Genomic DNA, 24140 nt, shown 5'->3' with positions numbered 1-24140 from the left:
GCCCCTTTCAAGGGAACGAGGCTGTGTCATTGGGAAGTAATGACTGAATGTATAAATCTGTAACATTTGCAAATGAACCATCTCTTGGTCTTTGAAAATTTATTGGTTTTCACAAAGTCTAGAAAATTCTTCCAAAAACACAAGAAGGAAATGATATTCTGAGTTAGAGTAGCCAAAATATTTTACGAAGTAGAAATAGATCTAGATTACAGAGACAGCTCAACCAGTTATCAAGCTTAATTAAAATTTTCTTTAAGAATGTATGTCTTTATTTGTTCTAATTGTAATTTTAAAATTAAGAGACTGTGTCCTAGCAAATGAGTGATATGGGTTATGTTATACAATATAGATTACCTATATATAGATATATAAATATATTTATTTAAATATACTTAAATATATTTATAAATATATTTATCAACGTGTATTAATACATATTTTCATTTCTTGTAAGTTTGTTTAGAATCTGTTGGGGAAAACCTATTCAGCTCACAGGAGATCCAAGCTGTCCTTGGTGACTGCCAAAGCCCAGGGCTGTTCTAAGACCCTGCCTGAACCTCCAGGGCTTCTCTTGACTCTCTGCTTCCAGGTTCTTGAGGCCATATGCTGCTTCTCCTGTTTCTTATTATTGTCACTGAAACGATCCTTACCAGGATTGGATGCTGAGAATTGGTTCCTTTTGGCGAGCATCTGTGTAATTTATTTACTATCATTTTAATTGAACAACGCAGAACGTGTATGGCTATGATGGGTTTTTATTTTGTTGAGCTTTCTCTTAAATTATTTTTATTGCATCTTAATAGATTACATTTCTTCTTGGCCATTCCTAAGTAGTTTTTGTTGGTGGTGATGATGGTGGTTATTGTGGTGTATTGACGTTGTGTTCACATTTAATTTAAAACATATGAAGCCAGAAAATGTGTTTGAAATAGAAAATGAGAGAACAGAAATAATTAGTGTCATCTGTTTTACTCTGTTGTATTCAACTTTTATTCATTCACTTTCCTTATGTATTTCCCTGAACTCTGTTTTCCCTTTTTCAGTTTTTCTGGATCTTTTTAGGAGACCTCAAGTGTGGAAATAATATGACACCACAAGATAGTGGCAAGTGTCGCCCTGTCCCTGGGTTGCTACTGCAATTATAAGTAAGAGAGAGCAACAAAGCAAGCAAATCTGGGAACCCAGGGTGATTTGTCATCGTACTTTGCTTATTTGATATATAGAAGGTGCTTTCAGATTGTTCCTTTTAGATGAGACCATTTAGAACTGAATTTATATTCTAGTTTTTAATACATCCTCCCCAAGTTTTGAGCCCCCATCCCCCATATCTTTCCATAATTAACATGTTCAGTGCAACAAAGTTCATGAAGATATCTCTCATTATTACATTTCCCCCTTTTCTTCCCCTCGTTCCATTTAAATTATGCTTATGTTTAGCTGGTCAGAATAAATTTGAGTGCCTTCTATATGTTTAGATATTCATCTTATGTTGTTTATATAAATTTTGTCAAATCATTAACCTTTCACTGGAAGCTTGCAGTTAATAGTAACCTATCTTTTTGGTTTATCATGATTTAGATTCTTTGCCTGGTTTACAAAAAAACCACCCCCCCCCCCCCACACACACACACAAGACCCAAACTCTGCTTGCCTACATGGCTTCATAACTGCTAGGGTCTGCCTTTATTTTTGTTTTATAACTTCATCACCTCAGTGGTTAAAGGGCTTCTCTCTAAATGGCATTAACATTCTTCCTGTTACTCAGGCTCATAATCTGTCGTCTCTTCTCCCTCAATTTCTCTTGCATCTGCTGCTTCCCATTCCCGTAGAAAATAGTTTAATTTCCTCCTTTTTAAGTCTTGCAGCAGAATTTTAGCAATAACTTTGAGCTGTTATTCTTGCCTTCAGACTCTGTATTTCAGTTGCCTTTCCATTCATACTGCTTTCCAATTATCTTCCAGAATCATACTTCTGGCCCTGTCCTTCATCTGTTCAAAAGTCATCAGTAGGTCTATATTTCCTGCAAAATAAAGTCCTTCAACTTCTGGCCTTATCGCCTGTCTCCTCTTCAGTTGGAACCTCACTGTTAATGTAAGCAAATAGGAGGTAGCATGGAAAGAGTATAGGTTTTGTGGTCATCACATTTAGTTTTGAATCCTGGCTCTGATACTTTACTGCTGCGCTGTATCATTTTGTGCAACTTGGTTCAGCTGTTGAGCCTTAGTTTTCCCATATGAAAAATGGGAATCATAGTTCCTGCCTATAGGGGCTGTGTAAAAGTAATTAAGATATATGTTAAAACCTACCACGTGAGTAGGCATTTAATAAATATTATTAATCTTCCCTATATTCTACTCCCCTCAGATAGAGGCAGACTGGACTCAGAGTCAGAAGACCTGGATAATCCACCTCTAAGTCTGATTAGCTGTGTGTCTTGAACAGACAGTTAACTGTAGGCCTTAGTTTCCTCTTATAAGAAGTAACACCTGAGGTGTTCCTCAGTGGCTGAGGTGGAAAATAGCTGCCCCCCAATCTCATGTGGCTTATACAAATGTCTACATGACCAATAAGTGTTTGTTGGTTTTTTTCCAGCCAACATTTCAAAATTGACAGATTTAACATATACACATGCACACAAACACCATAAATCTGGGATTGTAGTTTCTCTTGAAAAAAAAAAAATCAGATCCGGCTATTTTGTTCCACATCTCTGTGTGGCAGAAAGCTCCCTTTATATCTTCAAGTGTTATCTTCATCCCCTAGCAAGCATCTCCATCTGAAATAATTTCTCCTCCAGCGCCCCCGCCAAAGTACTAGAGATTATGACTCTTGGTTTGTGCCCTTCAGTCAGTTTTCTTGTATCCCCTGAAAGTGAATTTAGGAGTTTGTTTCCGAACAACCAAAAATAGTTATGGATCACTTGACTAAAAGTTATCTAGGGTGGCTCCTAGTTCTCAAATCCTAGGGAATGTAATGATTTAAAGTTTTATCTACAGACCTTATTAGTCCCTGCTGTTAAATCCCTGATCATGTTGAGGGCGTGAGTCAACCTGAATCTTGAGATAGAAAAACATATGACCAGTCATTATTGGGTCATCCAAGTTAATAAATGATTGAACTCCCTACATGATCTGACTCCACATCAACTTTAATTATGAAGATGGCTGAAATAATTTGATGTCAGTTCTCAGTTTTTTGTTTTTTTTTTTTTTAATTTTATTTTTTTTAGTTCTCAGGTATGTTTTCAACCAAAGTTGAAGGGAGGGAGTAGAAAGGAGTGGTATAGTATTACCAGTACTTCTCTTGGGGTTCTCTCTCTGCTCGTATACCTTGTACTTCTGCTGCCTTGTTCCCTTAGTGTGCCATGTATTTTTCCCCTCCCTCATTTTGTTCGTGCAATCCTCTGCCCCACCTCAAATATTTAGTAACAATACATTTATTTCTCATCTTTTTTTCAAAGCCCAGATCAAATAATACTACATTAATAACAAAACTAATTATTTGTGTATTTTATTTCTACCTTTATTAGAGCACTTAGCATGTTGTGTTAGAATGACTTGCTTCTTTCGACCTTACTAGAATATGAGTTCTGGTCTCTAGCATATGGTTAGCACCACAGAGTTGGTCCTCATTGTCTATGTGTTAAATTTAATATAGCTAAGGATAGAGTATAGGAACATTCCAGTAGGTAGGGCAGTGTAAGCAAAAGGGTAAATATGGAAAACTATAAAACACATTTGGAGACAGGAACAGAGAGCAGAGCATTCACAACATTTTTAAATAGCTAAGAGTAAAGTCTGAAAAAAATATCGCAGCCAGTTTCTGGAGACTAGTCTGCTAAACTGTTTGGAATCATTCTTCCGTGGGGCAACAATCACCTTTGTGATAGTCTAGAGTTGAGGGTTGGCCTGGGACAAGATGATAGCAGTGGAAATGCAAAGGAAGTGATGATTTTTAAAAGAATTTGTGCAGAGAAAATTGGTAGTTCTTGGTGACCAATATTTATATGAGTTTAGGGAAATGGAAGAATCAAAGATAATTCAAAGAATTCTTTGGGGGAAATAATGCATTTAGTTTTAGATATATTGTATTTAAGGTTACCCAAATGGAGATTTTAAGATTTCACATTCATTGCTCCTCAACCATTTACCTACCGCTTCATATTTTTAGAATCAGTTTACATGTTTTATTTGGATAGTACGAATTATCACTTCTCTAGGCTATAAGGACCAAATGTGATTGGAATGAATTTAACCCTACTGATAGTTGAAAAGTGAAAGAAAGGACTAAGCAATCCTTGAGCATCTTGTCTCTCCCCTCTACAAATTCAGTATTCAAAATTTGCTGTAGTCATTATTGGAATTAAGATAAGAAAAGTCAGTAGTCTCTACACTTTACAACTTCTGGGTGTCTGATTGTATTCTACTTTTTACAAATATTATTTAAGATTTTATTAGTATAACATGGTACTAGGTATTGTGCTTGAATACAAAAGTGAACTGGGCATAATCTTTGCCTTTAAAAATTCACATTCCAATAAGAAAGATAAAAGATATTGGTAATTATAGTATAAAACAAAATGGAAAGATGAATGGAGTTTTCCTTTCTAAGCAGAATTTTACTCTAGTTTCTTCTCATTTAGTCTGAAAATTATACTTTCTAGACTGTGTGATCTGTGAAAGTCCTATGTTCTAAGCATTGCCCAAGAAAATGCTTAATTTACCATTTATCAATCTATCTAAAGTTTATTTTGAGAGAGAGAGAGCATGCACAGACGCATGTGAGCACACACATGCACAAGTCTGGGAGGGGCAGAGAGAGACAGAGAGGGAGAGAGAACATCCCAAGCAGGCTCCATGCTATCAGCACAGAGCCCAATACGGGGCTCAATCTCACAAACCATGAAATCATGACCTGAGGGGAACAAAAATCAAGAGTCAGAGGCTTAACCAACTGAGCCACCCAGGTGCTCCTTTCTATATCTATCTATCTGTCTGTCTGTGTATCTATCTATCTATCTATCTATTTTTATTATTTAATTTCCAGCTATGTGACAGTGCTTTTATCCAAAACTGGTTGATTTCATTTTCCAAATAAGTTTTTCATCATTCTTTGTATTTGAAATTTAAAATGTCCAGCTGTGTGTGTTTCAGTTGTTGTATTGCTTCCACAAGTTTTTATCATTCTCCACAATAAAATTCTAGTTTTCCCTCCTGGCATGTTAAGCTTTTCCTCATTTATTGTTTTATTCTTCTCTGTGTGTTTCTTAAGAATGTTTATGCCATCTTAGTGAGGTAATGTATCATGACAACTACTTTTTTTATTTTAAAACTGACTATTTTTAGAGTATTCAGAATTTCATTACAGCTGGCTCTTTGTCAACGAATATTTCTCAAAGATTATTATTCTTAATTGACTGCTCTTTGCATCTGTTGAGTATGAAGCCATTATCTAAACATAGTGAATCTGTCCTTTTGTCTACAACACCTGCTTTTATAAACCTTTAATACTGCTTAATACTTTATAGTATTTTCTACCAAAGACAGATTTGGAAGTATAATTCCATTATTAAATTATCTGGAAATAATTATTGTTTTTTAGGAGGAGGGTCATTTTTAATCTGGCAAACTTAAACTTGTATAAAATATTTCTACTTCTGTTCTTTTCTTTTTATTTTTTTTTAATCTTTATTTTTGAAAGAGAGAGACAGAGTGTGAGTGGAGGAGGGGCACAAAGAGAGGGAGACACGGAATCCGAAGCCAGCTCTAGGCTCTGAGCTGTCAGCACAGAGCCTGACGTGGGGCTTGAACTCATGAACCGTGAGATCATGACCTGAGCTAAAGTCAGCGCTTAACCGACTGAGCCACCCAGGCGCCCCTGTTTGTTCTTTTCAATCTTCCTTCTCCTACCTTTGACTTAGTATGTGTATTTGACTTAAGTTTACTTTTTATTTATTTATTTTATTTTTTTTATCTATCAACTTTATATTTTATTTTACTTTTTCTATTTCAAGTTTTAATTAAAAAAAAAATTTCCCCTTTCTTAAATTTAAATTTTAGTTAACATATAGTGCAATATTGGATTCAAGAGTAGAATTCAGTGATTCATCATTTACATCCAACACCCAGTGCTCATCCCAACAAGTGCACTCCTTAGCACCCATCACCCATTTAGCCCACCTCCCACCCATCTCTCTCTGTCACCTCATAGTTTCTTCTGTATCATTAAGAGTCCCTTGTGGGTTGTTTCTCTCTCTTCTCTTCTGCCCCCCTTCCCATATGTTCATCTGTTTTGTTTCTTAAATTACACATATAAGTGAAATCGTAGATATTTGTCTTTCTCTGATTGACTTATTTCACAGCTCTATCCACGTCTTTACAAATATATTACAAATGGCAAGTTTCATTCTTTTTTAGGGCTGAGTAATATTCCATTGTGTGTGTATATATGTGTGTGTGTGTGTATATATATATATATATATACACACACACACACAGACACACACATAGAGAGAGAGAGAGGAATACACACACACACACACACACACACACACACACACACCCCACATGTTCTTTATCCATGCATCAATTGATGGACATTTGGGCTCTCTCCATAATTTGGCAATTGTTGATAATGCTACTATAAACATTGGGGAGCATGTACCCCCTTTGAATCAGTATTTTTGAATCCTTTGGGTAAATACATAGTAGTGTGATAGCTGGATCATAAGGTAGTTCAATTTTTGGTTTCTTGAGGAAGCTCCATACTATTCTCCAGAGTGGCTGTATAGTTTGCATTCCCACCAGCAGTGTAAGAGGGCTCTTCTTTCTCTACACCCTCTACAAATCTGTTGTTTCCTGTGTTAAGTTTAGCCATTCTGACAGGTATGACGTGGTATCTCTTCATGGTTTTGGTTTGTGTTTCCCTGATGATGAGGGATGTTGAGCATTTCTTCATGTGTCTGTTAGCCATCTGGGTGTCTTCTTTGGAAAAGTGTCTATTCATGTCTTCACTGGGTTATTTGTGTTTCGAGTGTTGAGCTTATTAAGTTCTATATAGATTTTGGATACTAACCCTTTATCAAATGTGTTGTTTGCAAATATCTTCTCCCATTCTATAGGCTGCCTTTTGGTTTTGTTGATTGTTTCCTTTGCTGTGAAGAAGCTTTTTATCTTGATGAGGTCCCAATAGTTCATGTTTGCTTTTATTTCTCTTGCCTTTGATGACATTGTCTAGTAAGAAGTTGCTATAGCCAAGACCAAAGAGGTTTCTGCCTGTGCATTCCTCAAAGATTTTGATGGCTTCCTGTCTCCATTTAGGTCTTTCATTGACTTATTTATTTTGGTATGGTGTAAGAAAGTGGTCCAGTTTCATTCTTCTGCATATCACCGTCCAGTTTTCCCAACACCATTTGTTGAAAAACTCTTTTTTCCACTGGATAGTCTTTCTTGCTTTGTCAAAGATTGGTTGACCATATAGTTGTGGGTCCATTTCTGGGTTTTCTATTCTGTTCCGTTGATATGTGTGTCACTTTTTTGTGTGTGCCAGTGCCATACTGTCTTGATGACTACAGTTTTGTAATATAGCTTATAAAATATGTGGTTCATTCTTCTCCTGGATCAGGTTGTTGTATCACTTGAGATGTCTCAGGGATTCTGCAAACAAGTAACAATCTTGCCTTTTTTATTAGAGATTTAAATTTAGACTGTGCAAATTTATTTAAAACCATTTATTATTATTAACATATATTTTGCCAAATGGAATAGACTAATCTATATGTTTTGGTACCTTAAATTATTTACTTGTTTTGTTTAGATGGGAATTATCTAAAAAAGCCAGCCTAGTAACTTAGACCATCAACACTGAGGATCTGTTAAATAATAAAAATACTGGAAAGGAAAGGGTTATTTTTCAAAGTTAGATTAACTTTAAAAATATAAATTTCATGTTAAGAATTAATAGCTCTCTCCTAATGGGGGAAAAAAAGAATAATCCTAGGTTATTTTGGTAGTCACTACTTAGTTTTCATGTTTTGAATATTTAAAATGATCTCTAGAAGCAGACGAAAAATACTTGGTTGAATTACATGTTATAATATTTACATTTGGGAATATAAAGGTTAAAAAAATAGTAAAATGAATGATTCTTAATCTTTTGGGTCGCAAGTCCCATTAAAAGATTGAATTAAATGAATGCTATCGAACCCCTTCCTCAAAGAAATAGGGTATCTATGCTCATAATTAGACGCAAAGCTATGTACAGCTTTAGGCGATTCACAGGCTTCTTTAGCTCTTAGATCTCAGGGTAAGAACCACTGGTTGAAAGTGTTAATAGTATTACAAACTTCTTTGAATTCTTTTTCATTTAGACCAACACTTGGGCTCATTCTTCACTCTTTCTGGTAACTTTTTGTTCCTTATTATTAGCGATTTATATATTTTCCAACATTAATTTAACTAGTCTTCATTGCATAGTCTGTCTTTATTCCTTTTTAGAAAAAGTTATTTTTGTCCTTTTTAAAGAAGTTTTTATATAAATTCCAGTTTATTAGCATGCAGTATAATATTAATTTCAGGTATGCAATATGGTGATTCAACACTTACATTGGACATCATCCAGTGCTTGTCACAAGTGCACCCCTTAACCCCCACCACCTATTTCCCCCATTCCCTCCCACCTCCCCTCTGGTAACCATCAGTTTGTTCTCTATAGTTAACAGTCTATTTCTTTAAAAAAACAGAAAAAAAAGTCTGTTGTTGGTTTGCCTCTCTCTCTCTTTTTTCCCCCTTTGTTCATTTGTTTCTTAATTTCCACGTATGAGTGAAATCATATGGTATTTGTCTTCTCTGACTGACTTATTTCGCTTAGCCTAGTATTTCTAGCCCTATTCATATTGTTTCAAATGGCAAGATATTCTTTTTTAGGGCTCATATTCCATCGTACGTATACACTACATCTTTTTTTAATCCATTCATCAGTCAATGGACACTTGGGCTGTTTCCATAATTTAGCAATTGTAGATAATATCAAGTGTTGGAAATAGTCCTTTCTCTTGTTAGGGGATGCTCCATTTCAGATTCCGCTCTAGATGATCTCTAATCAGCTCTAGATAGCTCTAGTGTCTCTAGGCAGCACCAATGACAGTTACTGAGGCTCAATTCTTCCCTCTTTGTTATTGAAAACAAAATGGTGAATTTAAAATTTAGGTGGACATTTTATTTGTTTATGCTCTGTTTGCAGCCACCTTGAAGAATGATCCCTAAAGAATAATTGATTTGATTTGATTAATTATAAACACAAAAGTTAAGTAAAGAACAAGATCTGCCTGAGGTATGGTAGGAACTAGATAAATGAAAGTGTATGCTTAATGCAGGTTCCTTTTGTGTATTCCTTCTACTTAGCAAATGATAATACTGAGTTAAGAGTAGAATAGACACATTTATTTTGTATTAATGTTGAAGTGTAAGTAATGGAGTTTAGCTAACAATGGCAGATGAAATTAAGCTGAAGTTAATGAAATGCATAATGGAAAAAAAGTATAATTTTAAGAGAGAGGTGTGACTTAATTTTACCCTTTTAAGATGTGCTATTAGTTATTAATTATGCTTATAAATACAGTGTACTTGGGACAAAAGCTTTTTGTGTGTCCTGCCTCAAATAATAAACTGGAAAGCCTTCTTTATTTTTGAAAGCATGGAAATCTAGGTCCAAGTCAATGTGTAGAAAAGAAATATTGGTCTTCTCAGTAAGAGGTCAATGGTATTGTTAGTTACTAAGATACTAACATTGTTGAGGCACTGTGGGCGGTAGAGACTAAAGTGATATTAAGAAGTGACAGTCGAATAGGAAATGAGGCATCTGTGGTAGGAACAAGTGACCAGAGTTTGATTTCAAAGCACTTACTGGTCAATTTTTAAAGTATCCTGTACAATTATAACACCAATTTTTAAAGTTTTGCAATTTCGGAATTAATTTTGTATATTGGTAATAAAATCATATTTGATTTATTAAATTTAAAATTTATTCTTTAGAAAATCTTTACAAATATTTATTTAATTTACTTTTAAATACTTCTGATTTTAAATGGAGTTTTAAGTGGTTGGATTTCTAGTAATCTATCTCTTGGCTTTGGTTATTTTCTGAAAATAGAGACTTTCAGTAATAGAAAATTAAAACTTAATAAATTTGAAATTCTACATCAGGTCTTTAAGGCATAGTCAAGCTTGTAACCTACCTGTCAAATTTCACATTAAATTCAGTGAGAAATATCGTTAGTATTAGAATTCTCTCCTATACTTTAAAGCTGATGCTACAGTAGTGGTAGCCAGTGCTAACCACTGGGGTCCCAACACTGAGTAATTCTTGTTGTCATCCTGCCTAGAATGCAGAACCCAGGGTTGGCTCTTGGACTCCTCTGTTGTGTCTCAAGTTGCAGCTCACTTGTCCCTAGTTGTGCCTTCATTCTAATGATGGAGGTCTTGCACCTAAGTTCCAGACCCAAACCTCCTTTCTCCCAGCAGGCTCCACATTTAGGAACTGGGTATGTGTATTGATCTTTCTTTTGGGTTCTTTCATAGTATCCTATATGGTATTCTGGACCTAAAAACATTTGTGTGTCTTCAACCTTCTATTCTGACAAAACCCTAAGTATACTTAGTTACTTAGTTTAGATTCATGGTTTGGGGGGTGCTTACTGTGTTCTAGGCTCTGTATTAAGTGATATGTATGTATATATGTGTGTGTGTGTGTGTGTGTGTGTGCATGTATGCACATCTGTGTGTAAATACATCAAATTCTTGTGTACATATTCACGTGTATTTGTATGCATATATGTATGTGTGTATTCTTTAATGACATTATAAAATATGTATTTTCCTCCCATTTTATGGATAAATCAAATCTTAGAGAAGATAAATAAATTACTCATGGCCACACAGGGATAGACAGTCTGATAAACAGAATTTAAACCTAGTTCTTGCTCGTTCATTTATTCATTTGAATACTTACTTAAGTACCAAGCATTATTCTAAGTTCTGAGGAATCAGTAATGAATAAAAACCTGTGTCCTCTTGTATCTTACTTGCTATAAACATCAGATGGTGTTAAGTGCTATAAAAAAAAAGATCAGAGAGGGTAAGGGTTGAATGTGGTTGCAGTTTTTTTTTAATTTTTTTTAATGTCTATTTTTGAGAGAGAGAGAGAGAGAGCAGGGGAGGGGCAGAGAGAGAGAGGGAGACACAGAATCTGAAGCAGCTCCAGGCTCTGAGCTGTCAGCACAGAGCCCGACACGGGGCTGGAACTCACCAACCGCAAGATCATGACCTGAGCTGAAGTCGGACCCTTAACTGACTGAGCCACCCAGGTGCCGCGTGGTTGCAGTTTTAAACAGAGTTATCAGAGAAATTTTCACTGAAATTGTGACATTTGAGCACAGACCTAAAGGGAGTGAGAGTGAGCCATGAAAATACCTGGAGAAGATGGTCTCGGACAGAATTGAAAACAAGTGCAGAGACCTGAGTAAGCACATCCTATGTGGCGTCTCAGAATTCTCACTGGGGATTTCTGTGCCCCTGGAATCCTCATTGATCATTTGTTGTCCATATGACTTGTAAATGCTAAGACACATGTCCCATAACTGAATCTCAAAATAGCTTTGTTGAGGTTTAGTTATTACCTCACACATAGAAAACACCTTGGAATTGTTGATCTTTTTATCAGGGTTTTTTGCTGTTGTTTTGTTTTTTGTTGTTGTTTTTTAATTTACCACATCAGTTTCTAAATTGCTATATTTTTGTATAATATTTTTATTTGCCTTCAAATTAAACTATGAAAATGGTCTCTTACAGTTAAAATACGTGGTTAGATTTTCCTATTTTTATATTTGATTTTATTGTTACAAATAACTAGTTAAATGTGAAAATACTTTTGAAATGGTTACATGTACTTTAAACATTCAGTATGATGTTAATACTGGCACAGTGAGAACATGAATGTCAATTCTTTGTTAATTTTACCGTATTCTTTCTGAGAGTGTGGTTTACATGTTGAATGACATACTGTTTCAATTCATATGCAACCTGAAATTGCCCTGAAGTAGCATACGCAAAAAGTTTCCTAGATGTAATTGGATGATATAAAGTAATTTAAAAAAAAAAAAAACAACTATATATTTTATTTCTTCCTTATATAAATGATAGGATTATGGAGATACTCAAACATTCATAAAATTTAAAACATCCTGTCTATAATTTTCACAGTTCAGCAAGACAGACTTTAACTTTGGTTTGAAGTCTACTAAACAAGTATAAAAGATTAAAGCCTAAGTCTGTTGTGGAAGTTATAGCTTTACAGTATGTAATTAAATTTGCATTGAATATAAGTAAATTTCTATTTTAGGAAACATGTTCAATTGAACTCAGGCAACACTTTTGAGCACTTACTATGCTTATGGCAGTTTTATCGATCAGAAAAAAATCACCTGTGAAGCTATTGCAGTAGCACTGGTGGGAACTAATAGTGTTTGAACCCTGGTGGTGATGATGGGGGATGGGATGGGGAGATTCATTCCACAATGAAAGACATTTTCATATTAAGATTGCTGAGTGGCTAGGTATGTGGATCAAGGGCACAGGGAGCATTTAAGATGATGGAAAAACTTCAGCACTAAGTGAGCAAGGACGTTATTAAACAAGATATTATTTAAAGAGCATGAGAATGTTCAGTTCAGTTTTGAGCCTTTTGAATTGGAGGCATCTGTAGGATATTCATGTACAAATGAATATAAGACATTTCCATGTCCTTTGAAGATGATTATTAAGAGGGCACTGTTGATTTTTTCTTGACATTCTGGACCATGGGACAGGTCTAGGCTGTGTAATAGCAATAGTGACCTTTGTCCTAACTCCTATAACACAGTTAAACCTCAAAATTTAGCACATAATTATATTCTATCTTGTATCACATTCTAAATGTTCTAAATTGCTCTTGTCTCCCCTTATGATTATAGTCATTAGGGCTCAGATGAGATTCTATTCTAACAGGCTCAGCAGTGCTACTGAAGTCCTCCCACTGGCCTCAGTGATCACTGCCACCACAGAATCTTAGAATTTGTTTCTCCTAATATAGCTGGTGATACTGCAATAGTGAGTGTATTAAAGTGTTGTTTTCATTCATTCATTCATTCATTCATCCATTCATCCCCTCTTTACTGAGTGCCTTCTGTGTACAAGGTGTTGTTGCTTTCCAAGGTGTTGCTTTACAGCTGAGTGCTGGCATAGCATGGCATGAAGGAGTCGGGTTGCTTTGTTTTTAGAAATAGATACTACAACAAGATCTCATTATAAAACCTCATTATTTCCTTTTCAGAGACCTATCAGTTGTTCTATGTGTAAAAGTTACTTTTTAAATTTTTCAAAACCTTAAAATAATTTCCAGTAGAGGGAGGTGTTGAGGGAAGTAAAGTGAAAGAATTAAGAACATAGCAAAGTGAATATGAACCATCTTCAGATATTACCATGCATGGTATGCACCTCTGCCAGAGAGAGTTCTGGCTAGACCTGATTCTGACCGTCAGATTTGCCGAGCGGTTTTAACTGCTGTCTTCCCTGTTTTCATTTGTTGCCCACTGAATTGACTGCTGTGGCATGCTAATCAAAGTGAGATTTGTGAGCAAGGTTCACGTGCCTTGCCATTTGGTGTGTGTGTGAACCTGGCTCTCTAGGTTGCAGTTTCTTACTCTGTAAATGGGGATGAGGCCACTATGTAATCACCTCATTAGACTATTCCATTAAATGTAAACTGTTGAACACGGTGCCTGACACATAGCATATGAGCAATAAATGTTAGTTATAATGTTGATTTATTGTGAATCCTAACAGTATTCTGTCTTCCTTAAAGTGCTAAATAACATTCAGGTAAAATAACAAGACATTTATTTTTGAAACTTTATTTTTATTTTGAATGTAAATATGTAGACTATGTACAATGTAAATATATTGATTGAATATTTCTATTTCTAGTTTTGAAGTGTTCTTATTCATTTCTCTACCTTGAGATTTTTATAATCCAACGTGTATATATGACTTTTCTATCTTTCCTTGTGCATTGATCTCTGCTGGGTTTTTTTTAAAGATTCTTAGAGATACCCTGATCTCATATTTACAGAAAATAGATTTTCCCCATCTCTTTGCTCCCCTTGCTCTCTCATGCCCAATTAATCTACATTGTAAGAAATTTCTGTGGAATAGTGATCTAGGTGTACAAAAATAAGAGTTAAATTAAAGACAAAGCATGCAATCAAGCAGAACAGGTGCTTCCAGTAGGGGGAGACATTTACAAAATAATCAAGCCACATAGTATGCTGGCACATTGGGCAACAAATTTAAAAACAAAGTTTTCTGTGTAAAAAAATTGAACTAATTAATAATTAAGTAAATATCAGTTGAGTAGCACTGTAGTTTCTGTTTTGCCAGTTGCCAAACCCAAGCTCCTACAAGTAGAGAAGCACTGTGAGGACCACATACACTATTACCATTGCCACATAACTTTTCTTACATACTGTTTCAGAGATGGAAGCAAAGGTAAGAACATGACACGTCTGTCTCGCTCTCTCTCTCTCTCTCCTCTGAATCTTTAGAAATATTTCTGTAATTCAGAAATATTTTTCACAGATTCTAGACTACCTGAATAAACTGGTGTAACCCTAAATAACATAAACTAATGGATTAAATCAGATCACTATCTTTTTTGTTTAAAGCAATCATTGCTAAATATAATAGTTTTGTAATTTTGATTTCCAAATTTCTGAAATTACTTTGAGGCCTATAATTAAAAGCAAATTAACAACATTTAGATCAGGTTGGATTGGGATTTTTTTTTCAAGTATTTTCAGTAGAATAGTTAAGTTGATTTGAACCTTTACTTTTCCAACAGAAACATCAACATTTCTTTCTGTTGGCAACATTGTCCAATAACTGACTACTATAATAGTCCCTCTGCACTTTGAGATTTAATACTCTTATTCTATCACACTCTAAGAAATTGCTGCCCTGGAACTTGGGGATGTTGAGACTGCCCTTAAACCTGAGAGTCTCACTTAATAGTTGACTGAGTTTTCCCCTCTGTATCATGCCTAAATATTTTGATGTGGATTTTATTTCTTTTGGCTGTGTTAGTAAATTCAGTTTGTAAAATATCCAAAGAACTTTATAATATGTGAAATATAGCTTAAATAAATCCACTATAGTAATTTTATAGCTTATATTTCTATCTTGTTGATTCAGAAATGGAAGTTACAGGTCTCTGCCAACCATATTCTTATTGATTAACATGGTAAACATTATCACCAACATCTTAATAGATATTAATTAACTTCAAAAAGATACTATCTAAACATGTAGTTTTTATTTAGAATTATGAGAGCCTCCATCAATTTTCTTCTTTTAAATTTTGTCAGGAGCATCATTATTCTTTGTGTTTAAATAAGCTTTTATAATTTTACAAGTAACTATGGAGGGTAAGCTATGCTAGAATAGACTTCGTAGCGTGTAGTTTGGTTTCTCTGGGAGAACCAAAGTTGTTTCCTGGATTGTACCATTCTTTTGTAAGGTGAACATTTTACTACACTTGGTCTTAGCCAAAAGGCTGAGAAGTGATTCGTAAGGTGAACATTTTAAATACTTCATTTAAACACTGGATGTGCGGGGTTTTTTTTAATTATTTAAAGTAATTTTCAATGAATGAACTTAATTAGACCAATCTATCTGAAGAGTTTATTTGAACCACTAAAGACAAATTGGAATGCCCTTTTTGTAAGCTTCCTAAATACATTAAATGTACTGAAAATGGCCCTAGACAAATGAAATTGAACAAATAAAAAGCAAATCTGTCAGTGTACATAAGTGTACCCATTAGAATGGGCGAGCTTATGCTGCAGTAATAAACCTAAAAACTCAGTCACTAAAAAGAATGAAGTTTACTTTTCTATATGTTGTAGCATAGTTTGACAGTGGTGATGTCTGTGTCATCCTCATTCAAGGACTCAGGTTCCACCTTGACACATGTTTCAGTGATTACAATTCTGGGAATAGAAAGCATAGTGAATTTTCTGATTCTCTTAAAACGTCTGTCTGAAAATGGTATAGTTCACTTTGGTGAGATGTGGCCACACTAGAGCTCAAAAGGATGCATGATCCTCACACAGAGAGAGGTACCCGATGTTTGCAAACAGTACGACAGTTGACCATACTCTTCTTAATGAGTGAGCATTTGGAAATCATCGGTAGTTCCTATGATAAACTTATAGAATGCCTGGTTTAAAACTGACCAGGGGAAGAAAATGAACTGTTTTCACCTGAATGTAACATGAGTAGTTTTTGAACTCATCTTGATAGTGCGCTGAACACACGTGAACACAAAATTTCTACATGGTGCAAATGATGCAGGGCTCTTTTACAGTAACATTTATACCATTGGGGACATTGCCATCGTTCTACATGCAGTGTGCACGGGGAATAACAGTGCAGTGCATGCAGGCTGATTGCCTTTAAATTCACAGTTGCAGGTCAGCCAGACTGTTCATAAATTATGTGATGACTACAGTTCAGCGATATTTTTTTTCAAAAATTTTTAACATTTATTTGTTTTTGAGAGACAAAGTCAGAGCACGAGTGGGGAAGGGGCAGAGAGCAAGGGAGACACAGTCCAAAGCAGGCTCTAGGCTCTGAGCTGTCAGCACAGAGCCTGACGTGGGGCTTAAACTCAAGAACCATGTGATCATGACCTGAGCTGAAGTTGGATGCTTAACTGACTGAGCAACCCAGGCACCTGCAATTTAGCAATATTTTAAACCAAATATTTGGCTTTTGGAACCAAAAAAAAAAAAGACTCGAATTTTAATTTAGAGTTTAAATATATAATTGTGAGCACTAAGAGAAAACCAGGTGCTACAAATAACTAATAATCGAAATAATAAATATAATAGAGTCATTAGAGATATTTTCAAAATTCACACCAAAATGGAAATATTGTAATTCGTTGTAAAAATCCAGTGTTTTTCATTCATTTTTTAAATCTCACCCAAGTTAGCTATTAACTAGTTATTGCTAACATTTTTCTTTTTATCCTCATTTTTTTTTTTAGGTATTGCCAATTTTCCCCAAATATTTTGTGAAACTTCCCAGAAGCTAGTGAGTGTGGAAGCCTTTGCTTTGGCTGTGAGATATTATTCTGTACAAAACTTGGGAATATGTACTCCTTTTGAACAGTTGCTTACAGCCCTTCGAGGAAATCAAAAACAGAGAACTGGTAGGTGTGTTTGTGTATGTGTATGTATGCATGTTTTTTTAGTACTAGAAGCAGTAGATTGTTCATATATGTATATCTTTCCAACGTGTTCTTAATTTATTGTTAGACTTTCTATCATGAGCAGTGATAGATTGGCTTGTGTCAATCTTTCTTATGAGTTATACAGAATAACTTAGTTACGGATCTCCCCATTGTTCCCTACATTGTAGTTCAGTTATTGATTTTTCATTACATTTTGTTCCTTTGATAGCGGTATTTTAATTTTGTTTTACTTTTGTTCAGGTGAAAATGTGAAACCAGATGAGTTTATGAATTTGAAAAAGTCTCATGAAGTTCAGGTTATGTCAGAGCTGATCAGCAGTATTGCTGATTACTGTGGAATAAAGCAGGTAAGAGAATTTGTCTGTATTTTCAGGTGTTAAGGTAATTGCCTTTTTTTGTATCAGTCATATTTTTTTGTCTACTCTCATTGTCTAGCATTTAAATGTCATTTATAATAGCTGAAGTTACATATGTCAGACATTTTAAATATGTGCTCTCATTTCCCAATATAGTGTGAATATAACAAATTTATACTAAAAATAAGATATGACTATTCATGTTTTACCACAAATTTCAGTCTTTTAAATTATCTTTGTTGGGACGCCTGGGTGGCTCAGTCGGTTAAGCATCCAACTTCAGCTTAGGTCATGGTCTTACAGTTTGTGAGTTTAAGCCCCGTGCTGACATCTCAGAGCCTGGAGCCTGCTTCAGATTCTGTGTCTCCTTCTCTCTCTCTGCCCCTACCCTGCTTGTCGTGCTTGTTCTCTCTCTCTCTCTCAAAAAGAAATAAACATTAAAAAAAATTGTCTTTCTTATGTTTCCAACTTGAGGCAGCATTATGATGATGACATTTGGCAAAATTGTTTGCCACTTGGGTGTTCTAAGGAGGTGGATTACCAAGCTGTGTTCTGGGGTACCTGCCTCATTATAGTAACTCAAAGAAACTATGTGTTAGAACTTGGAGAATCACAATGCATTCCTGTTGTGAAAGTAGCTTTTGGGAAACATGGTAATGTGTAAAAACAGATGTTAAATTAAAATCAAAGATTGCCTATATTAACCTATAAAAATAGTAAGTAATTTTTCTTATCCCTGGCTCATAAAAAATAGTAAATTAGTTCTCTTACCTCTACAAGAACAATCTCTGGGAGTAGTAGAGAATTTTCCCTCCTTCAGTTTTTTTGGGTGTTAGAATATTTTCCATGGATTCTTCCAGACTTGTGGAGAGTTTGAGGGCGACTAGAAAACTATGAAAGCTTGGGCTAGGCATCCAGAGCCACTTGTGCAACATAGATCTCTAGGGTAGGGGTCAGAGGCAAGAGCTAAGGCAGTTAATTTTCAGCTTTTTTCTAGTGTATCCTACGTAGTAGTACCTGTCAAGATCAGTAACAGGCAGTGATACTCAGCTGGACTAAAAGGGGAAATTACACAGTAAAATTTAAACTACTGCAATACATCTCATATAGCTAAACATAAGAAACATAGAATTGAATGGAAAACTAAAAAATTTACAGAAGACAACATATTTTTTAGTACCATTTTTTTAAAGCTCTTCAGCAACATAATGGTATATTCTTAATGGAAAAAATACATACAAAAAAGCTATTAAAGAAGCAGGGGAATCATGAACAATAATTTGAGAATAGTTGTTACTGCTGGTCGAGGAAGCGATGAGAGACATATGGAAGGAAGACATAGTCCTACACAGTGGAAATACTCATATTCTCATTCATAGGGTGGCTGGTAGGTTCATCGTTATAGCAGATACTGTTGGAGGTCTAACCTAAATTTTCTCAGGCATTTCATTAGTGTGCCAGCTTGCCTTCTACCTAGCAGTATCTGCATTTTTCCCTATGGGTTTTCTCTGACTGCTAAAGCAAAGCACTACCTGTGTACAAGTTCTGGGAATTAATTCCTCCCCGTGAGTAGCCTTGAATTAATGATTGATACAAGTTGATGTGCAAATACATTAACTCCTTAACATTTCAGGTAAGATGATTGTGAACTATATTGTCTACACTAGCTCTCAGTTTCCCATTGTGATTAAATCCAGCTTGTGCTAAAGTGGTATCTTTTTTTTTTTTTATATTTAATTTTTGAGAGATAGAGAGAGACAGAGCATGAGGTGGGGAGGGGCAGAGAGAGAGGGAGACACAGAATCTGAAGCAGGCTCCAGGCTCTGAGATGTCAGCACAGAGCTCGGTTCAGGGCTCGAACTCACGGAGTGTGAGATCATGACCTGAGCCGAAGTCGGACACTTAACCAACTGAGCCACCCAGGTGCCCCTAAAGTGGTATCTTTTTTAATAGCATACCTTTTACTGAGCTGCCTTTCTTTCTCCTTTTCTCTTATCTACTTCCCTACCAGTGTTTCTTTCCCTCCCAGATAGTTCAGTTATACTTAAATCTTTGTTGTAGAATCTTCCCTGTGATAACCCAACTAAGATAAGTGCTATTTATTGTTGTGCTTCGTAACTTCATTCTTAGACTACGTTTATTCTTTTATTTATATGAAATATTACATAATAAATAACTTCAAATTCATACAGTACATTATTCTTTTTTCAAGTTTATCTTTTAAAATTTATTTTTTATTTATTTATATTTTTGTTTATATTTATTTATTTATTTAAATCCAATTTAGTTAACATATAGTATAATAATGATTTCAGGAATAGAATTTAGTGATGTCATCACTTGCATATAACAACTAGTGCTCGTCCCAACAAGTGTCCTCCTTAATGCCCATTACCCATTTAGCCCATCTCCTGACCCAACACCCCTCCAGCAACCCTCAGTTTGTTGTCTGTATTTAAGAGTCTCTTATAGTTTGTCTCCCTCTCTTTATGTCTTGTTTTTGCATCCCTTCCCCTATGTTCATCTGTTTTGTTTCTTAAATTCCACATGAGTGAAATCATATGATATTTGTCTTTCTCTGACTATCTTATTTCACTTAGCATAATACATTCTAGTTCCAGCCACGTTGTTGCAAATGGCAAGATTTCATTTTTGTTGATCGCCAAGTAATATTCCATTTTGTTTGTGTGTGTGTGTGTGTGTGTGTGTGTGTGTACACACATATCCCATCTTTTTTGTCCATTCATTAGTCGATGGACATTTGAGCTCTTTTCCATATTTTGGCTATTGTCGATAGTGCTATAAACATTGGGGTGCATGTGCCCCTTTGAATCAGCATTTTTGTATCCTTTGGATAAATTCATAGGAGTGCAACTTGCTGGGTCATAGGGTAGTTCAATTTTTAATTTTTTGAAGAACTTCCATACTGTTTTCCAGAGTGGCTGCACCAGTTTCCATTCCCACCAGCAGTGCAAAAGGGCTCCTCTTTCTCTGTATCCTCGCCAACATCTGTTGTTGCAAGTTGTTCATGTTATCCATTCTGACAGGTGTGAGGTGGTATCTCATTGTGGTTTTTATTTGTATTTCCCCAACGATGAGTGATTTTGAGCATTTTTTAATGTCTGATAGCCATCTGGATGTCTTCTTTAGAAAAGTGTCTATTCATGTCTTTTGCCCATTTTTTCACTGGGTTATTTGTTTTTTGAGTGGTGAGTTTGATAAGTTGTTTATAGTTGTTGGATACTAACCCTTATTAGATATGTCATTTGCAAATATCTTCTGCCATTCCATCGGTTGCCTTTTAGTTTTATAATTGTTTCCTTCACTGTGCAGAAGCTTTTTATCTTGATGAAGTCCCAGAAGTTCATTTTTGCTTTTGTTTCCCTTGCCTCCAGACTTGTTGCGTCCAAGGTCAGTGAGGTTGTTGCCTGTTTCCTCCTCTAGGATTTTGATGGCTTCCTGTCTTATGTTTAAGTCTTTCATCCATTTTTAGTTTATTTTTGTGTATGGTGTAAGAAAGTGGTCCAGGTTTATTCTACATGTCACTGTCCAGTTTTCCCAGCACCATTTGCTGAAGAGACTGTCTTTTTTCCATTGAATATTCTTGCTTGCTTTGTCAAAGATTAGTTGGCCATACGTTTGTGGGTCCATTTCTGGGTTCTCTGTTCTGTTCCATTGATCTTTGTGACTATTGTTGTGCCAGTACCATACTGTCCTGATGATTACAGCTTTGTAATACAGCTTACAGAATTGTAAGCATTACAGAATTGTAATGCCTCCAGCTTTGGTTTTCTTCATCAACATTACTTTGGGTATTCAGGGTCTTTTGTGGTTCCATACAAATTTTAGAATTGTTCTAGCTCTGTGAAGAATTCTGGTGTTATTTTGATAGGGATTGCATTGAATATGTAGATTGCTTTGAGTAGTATTGACATTTTAACAATATCTGTTCTTCCAATTCATGAATATGGAATGTTTTTCCATTTTTTATGTCTTTTTCAATTTCTTTCATCAGCTCTCTATAGTTTTCAGTGTATAGATTTTTCACCTCTTTGGTTAGGTTTATCCTAGGTATTTTATGGTTTTTGGTGCAATTGTAAATGGGATCAATTTCTGGATATCTCTTTCTGTTGCTTCATTATTGGTGTATAGAAATGCAACTGATACCTGTACATTGATTTTATAACCTGCAAAATTGATGAATTCATGTATCAGTTCTAGCAGTTTTTGGGTGTAGTCTTTTGGAGTTTCCACATAGAGTATCATGCTGTCTGTGAAGAATGAAAGTTGGACATCTACCTTGCTGATATGGATGCTTTTTATTTCTTTTTGTTGTCTGATTGCTGCGGCTAGGACTTCCAACACTATGTTGAATAACAGTGGTGAGGGTAGACATCCCTGTCATGTTCGTGACCTTATAGGGATAGATCTTAGTTTTCCCTATTGTGGTTGATATTAGCTGTGGGTCTTTCATATATGGCCTTCATGATGTTGAGGTGTGTTTCTTCTATCCCTACTTTTTTGAGGGTTTTTATCAAGAAAGGATGCTGTATTTTGTCAAATGCTTTCTCTGCATCTATTGAGAGGATCATGTGGTTTTTATCCTTTGTTTTATTAATATGATGTATAACATTGATTTGTTGATATTGAATGAGCCCTGCATCCCAGGAATAAATCCCACTTGATCATGGTGAATAATTCTTTTAATGTATTGTTGGATCCAATTGGCTAGTTGAGAATTTTTGCATTCGTGTTCATCAAGAAAATTTGTCTGTAGTTCTCCTTTTTAGTGGGTTCTCCTTTTTAGTGTCTGGTTTTGGAATCAAGGTAATGCTGGCTTTGTAGAATGAGTTTAGAAGTGTTCCTTCCATTTCTGTTTTTTGGAACAACTTTAAAGAAATACGTGTTAACTCTTCCTAAAATATTTCGTAGAATTCCCCCAGAACGCCATCTCTCCCTGGACTCTTGTTTGTTGGGAAATTTTTGATTACTGATTCAATTGCTTTACTGGTTAAAATTGCCCAATTTATTGGCATATAATTGCTCATAATATTCTCTTATTGTTTATATTTCTGTGGTGTTGGTTGTGATCTCTTCTCTTTTGTGATTTTATTTATTTGGGTCCTTTTTCTTTTTGATCAGTCTGGTTAGGGATTTATCAATTTTGTTAATTCTTTGAAAGAACCAGTTCCTAGTTTCATTGATGTGTTCTATTATTTTTTGTTTTTGTTTTTTGATTTCTGTATTATTGATTTTTGTTCTAATCTTTATTATTTCCCGTCTTCACTGGTTTTGGGCTTATTTGCTGTTCTTTCCATCTCTTTTAGGTGTAAGGTTAGGTTGTGTATTCGTGACCTCTCTTCCTTCTTTAGGAAGGCCTGGATTGCTATATACTTCACTTTTAGGACCACCTTTGCCACAACTCAGAGGTTTTGGACTATTGTGTTTTTATTTTCATTGGCTGCCATGTACTTTTTAACTTTCTCGACTTAGCCCATTCATTCTTTAGTAGGATCTTCTTTAATCTCTAAGTATTCATGGTTTTTCCAAGTTTTTTCTTGTGGTTGATTTCAAGTTTTATAGCATTGTGGTCTGAAAATACACACTGCATGTGTGTACTTGTTTGTACTTGTTGAGGGCTAATTTTGTAACCCAGTATATGATCTGTTCTGGAGAATGTGCCATGTGCACTCGAGAAGAATGTGTATTCTGCTGCTTTAGGATGAAATGTTCTGAATATATCTTTTAAGTCCATCCAGTCCAGTATGTCATTCAAAACCATTGTTTCTTTGTTGATTTTCTGCTTTGCTGATCTTTCCATTGCTGTAAGTGGGATTGAAGTCCCCGACGATTATGGTATTATTATCAATGAGTTTCTTTGTTTGTGATTAATTGATTTATATATTTCAGTGTTGCCATATTGGGGTCATAAATGTTTACAATTGTAACATTTTCTTAGTGGATAAGCCCCTTAATTACGATATATATATATATATATAATTATGATATATTACCTGCTTCACCTCTTGTTATGGTCTTTATTTTAAAATCTAGTTTGTCTGATATAAGTATGGCTCCTCCAGATTTCCTTTGACAACGAGTAACATGATAGATGGTTCTCCATACCTATATTTTCAATCTGCAGGTGTCTTTAGGTCTAAAATGAGTCTCTTGTTAGCATATGGATGGATCTTGTTTTCTTATCCATTCTGATTACTCTATGGCTTTTGATTGAAGCGTGTAGTCCATTGACACTTAGAGTGAGTACGGAAAGATACGCATTTAGTGCCATTGTGTTACCTGTAGAGTTGTTGTTTTTGGTGATGTTCTCTGGTCCTTTCTGGTCTTTGTTGCTTTTGTTCTTTTTTTTGTTTGTTTTTGTCTTTTCTCCACTCAAAGAATCCCCCTTAAAATTTCTTTTTTTTTAAATTTTTTTTT

At 35.2% G+C, this 24140-nt stretch overlaps 1 protein-coding gene and 1 long non-coding RNA gene across 10 annotated transcripts in view; one reads left to right on the top strand and one right to left on the bottom strand.

The window, feature by feature from the left end:
- Positions 1 to 24140, top strand: part of METTL25 (methyltransferase like 25) — a 161344-nt gene that overhangs the window by 7122 nt on the left and 130082 nt on the right. For all 9 annotated transcript variants that reach the window (XM_040491305.1, XM_040491306.1, XM_040491303.1 and 6 more), the window contains exons 2-3: positions 17140 to 17304; positions 17587 to 17693. In XM_040491305.1, the coding sequence (XP_040347239.1) occupies positions 17140 to 17304; positions 17587 to 17693 (272 nt within the window). The remainder of the gene's footprint in view (positions 1 to 17139; positions 17305 to 17586; positions 17694 to 24140) is intronic.
- LOC121040684 (uncharacterized) lies at positions 1837 to 23344 on the bottom strand. The gene is made up of 3 exons (XR_005795404.1): positions 23183 to 23344; positions 12273 to 12277; positions 1837 to 1848 (listed from the first exon to the last, which is right to left on the bottom strand). It is a non-coding gene; the product is annotated as an uncharacterized LOC121040684 (long non-coding RNA).

This window comes from Herpailurus yagouaroundi, unplaced genomic scaffold (assembly GCF_014898765.1).
Source record: "Herpailurus yagouaroundi ecotype Mexico unplaced genomic scaffold, PumYag 182, whole genome shotgun sequence".
Lineage (NCBI taxonomy): Eukaryota > Metazoa > Chordata > Mammalia > Carnivora > Felidae > Herpailurus > Herpailurus yagouaroundi.
Note: the sequence above shows the minus strand (reverse complement) of the source record. Positions and strands in the feature narration are given on the sequence as shown.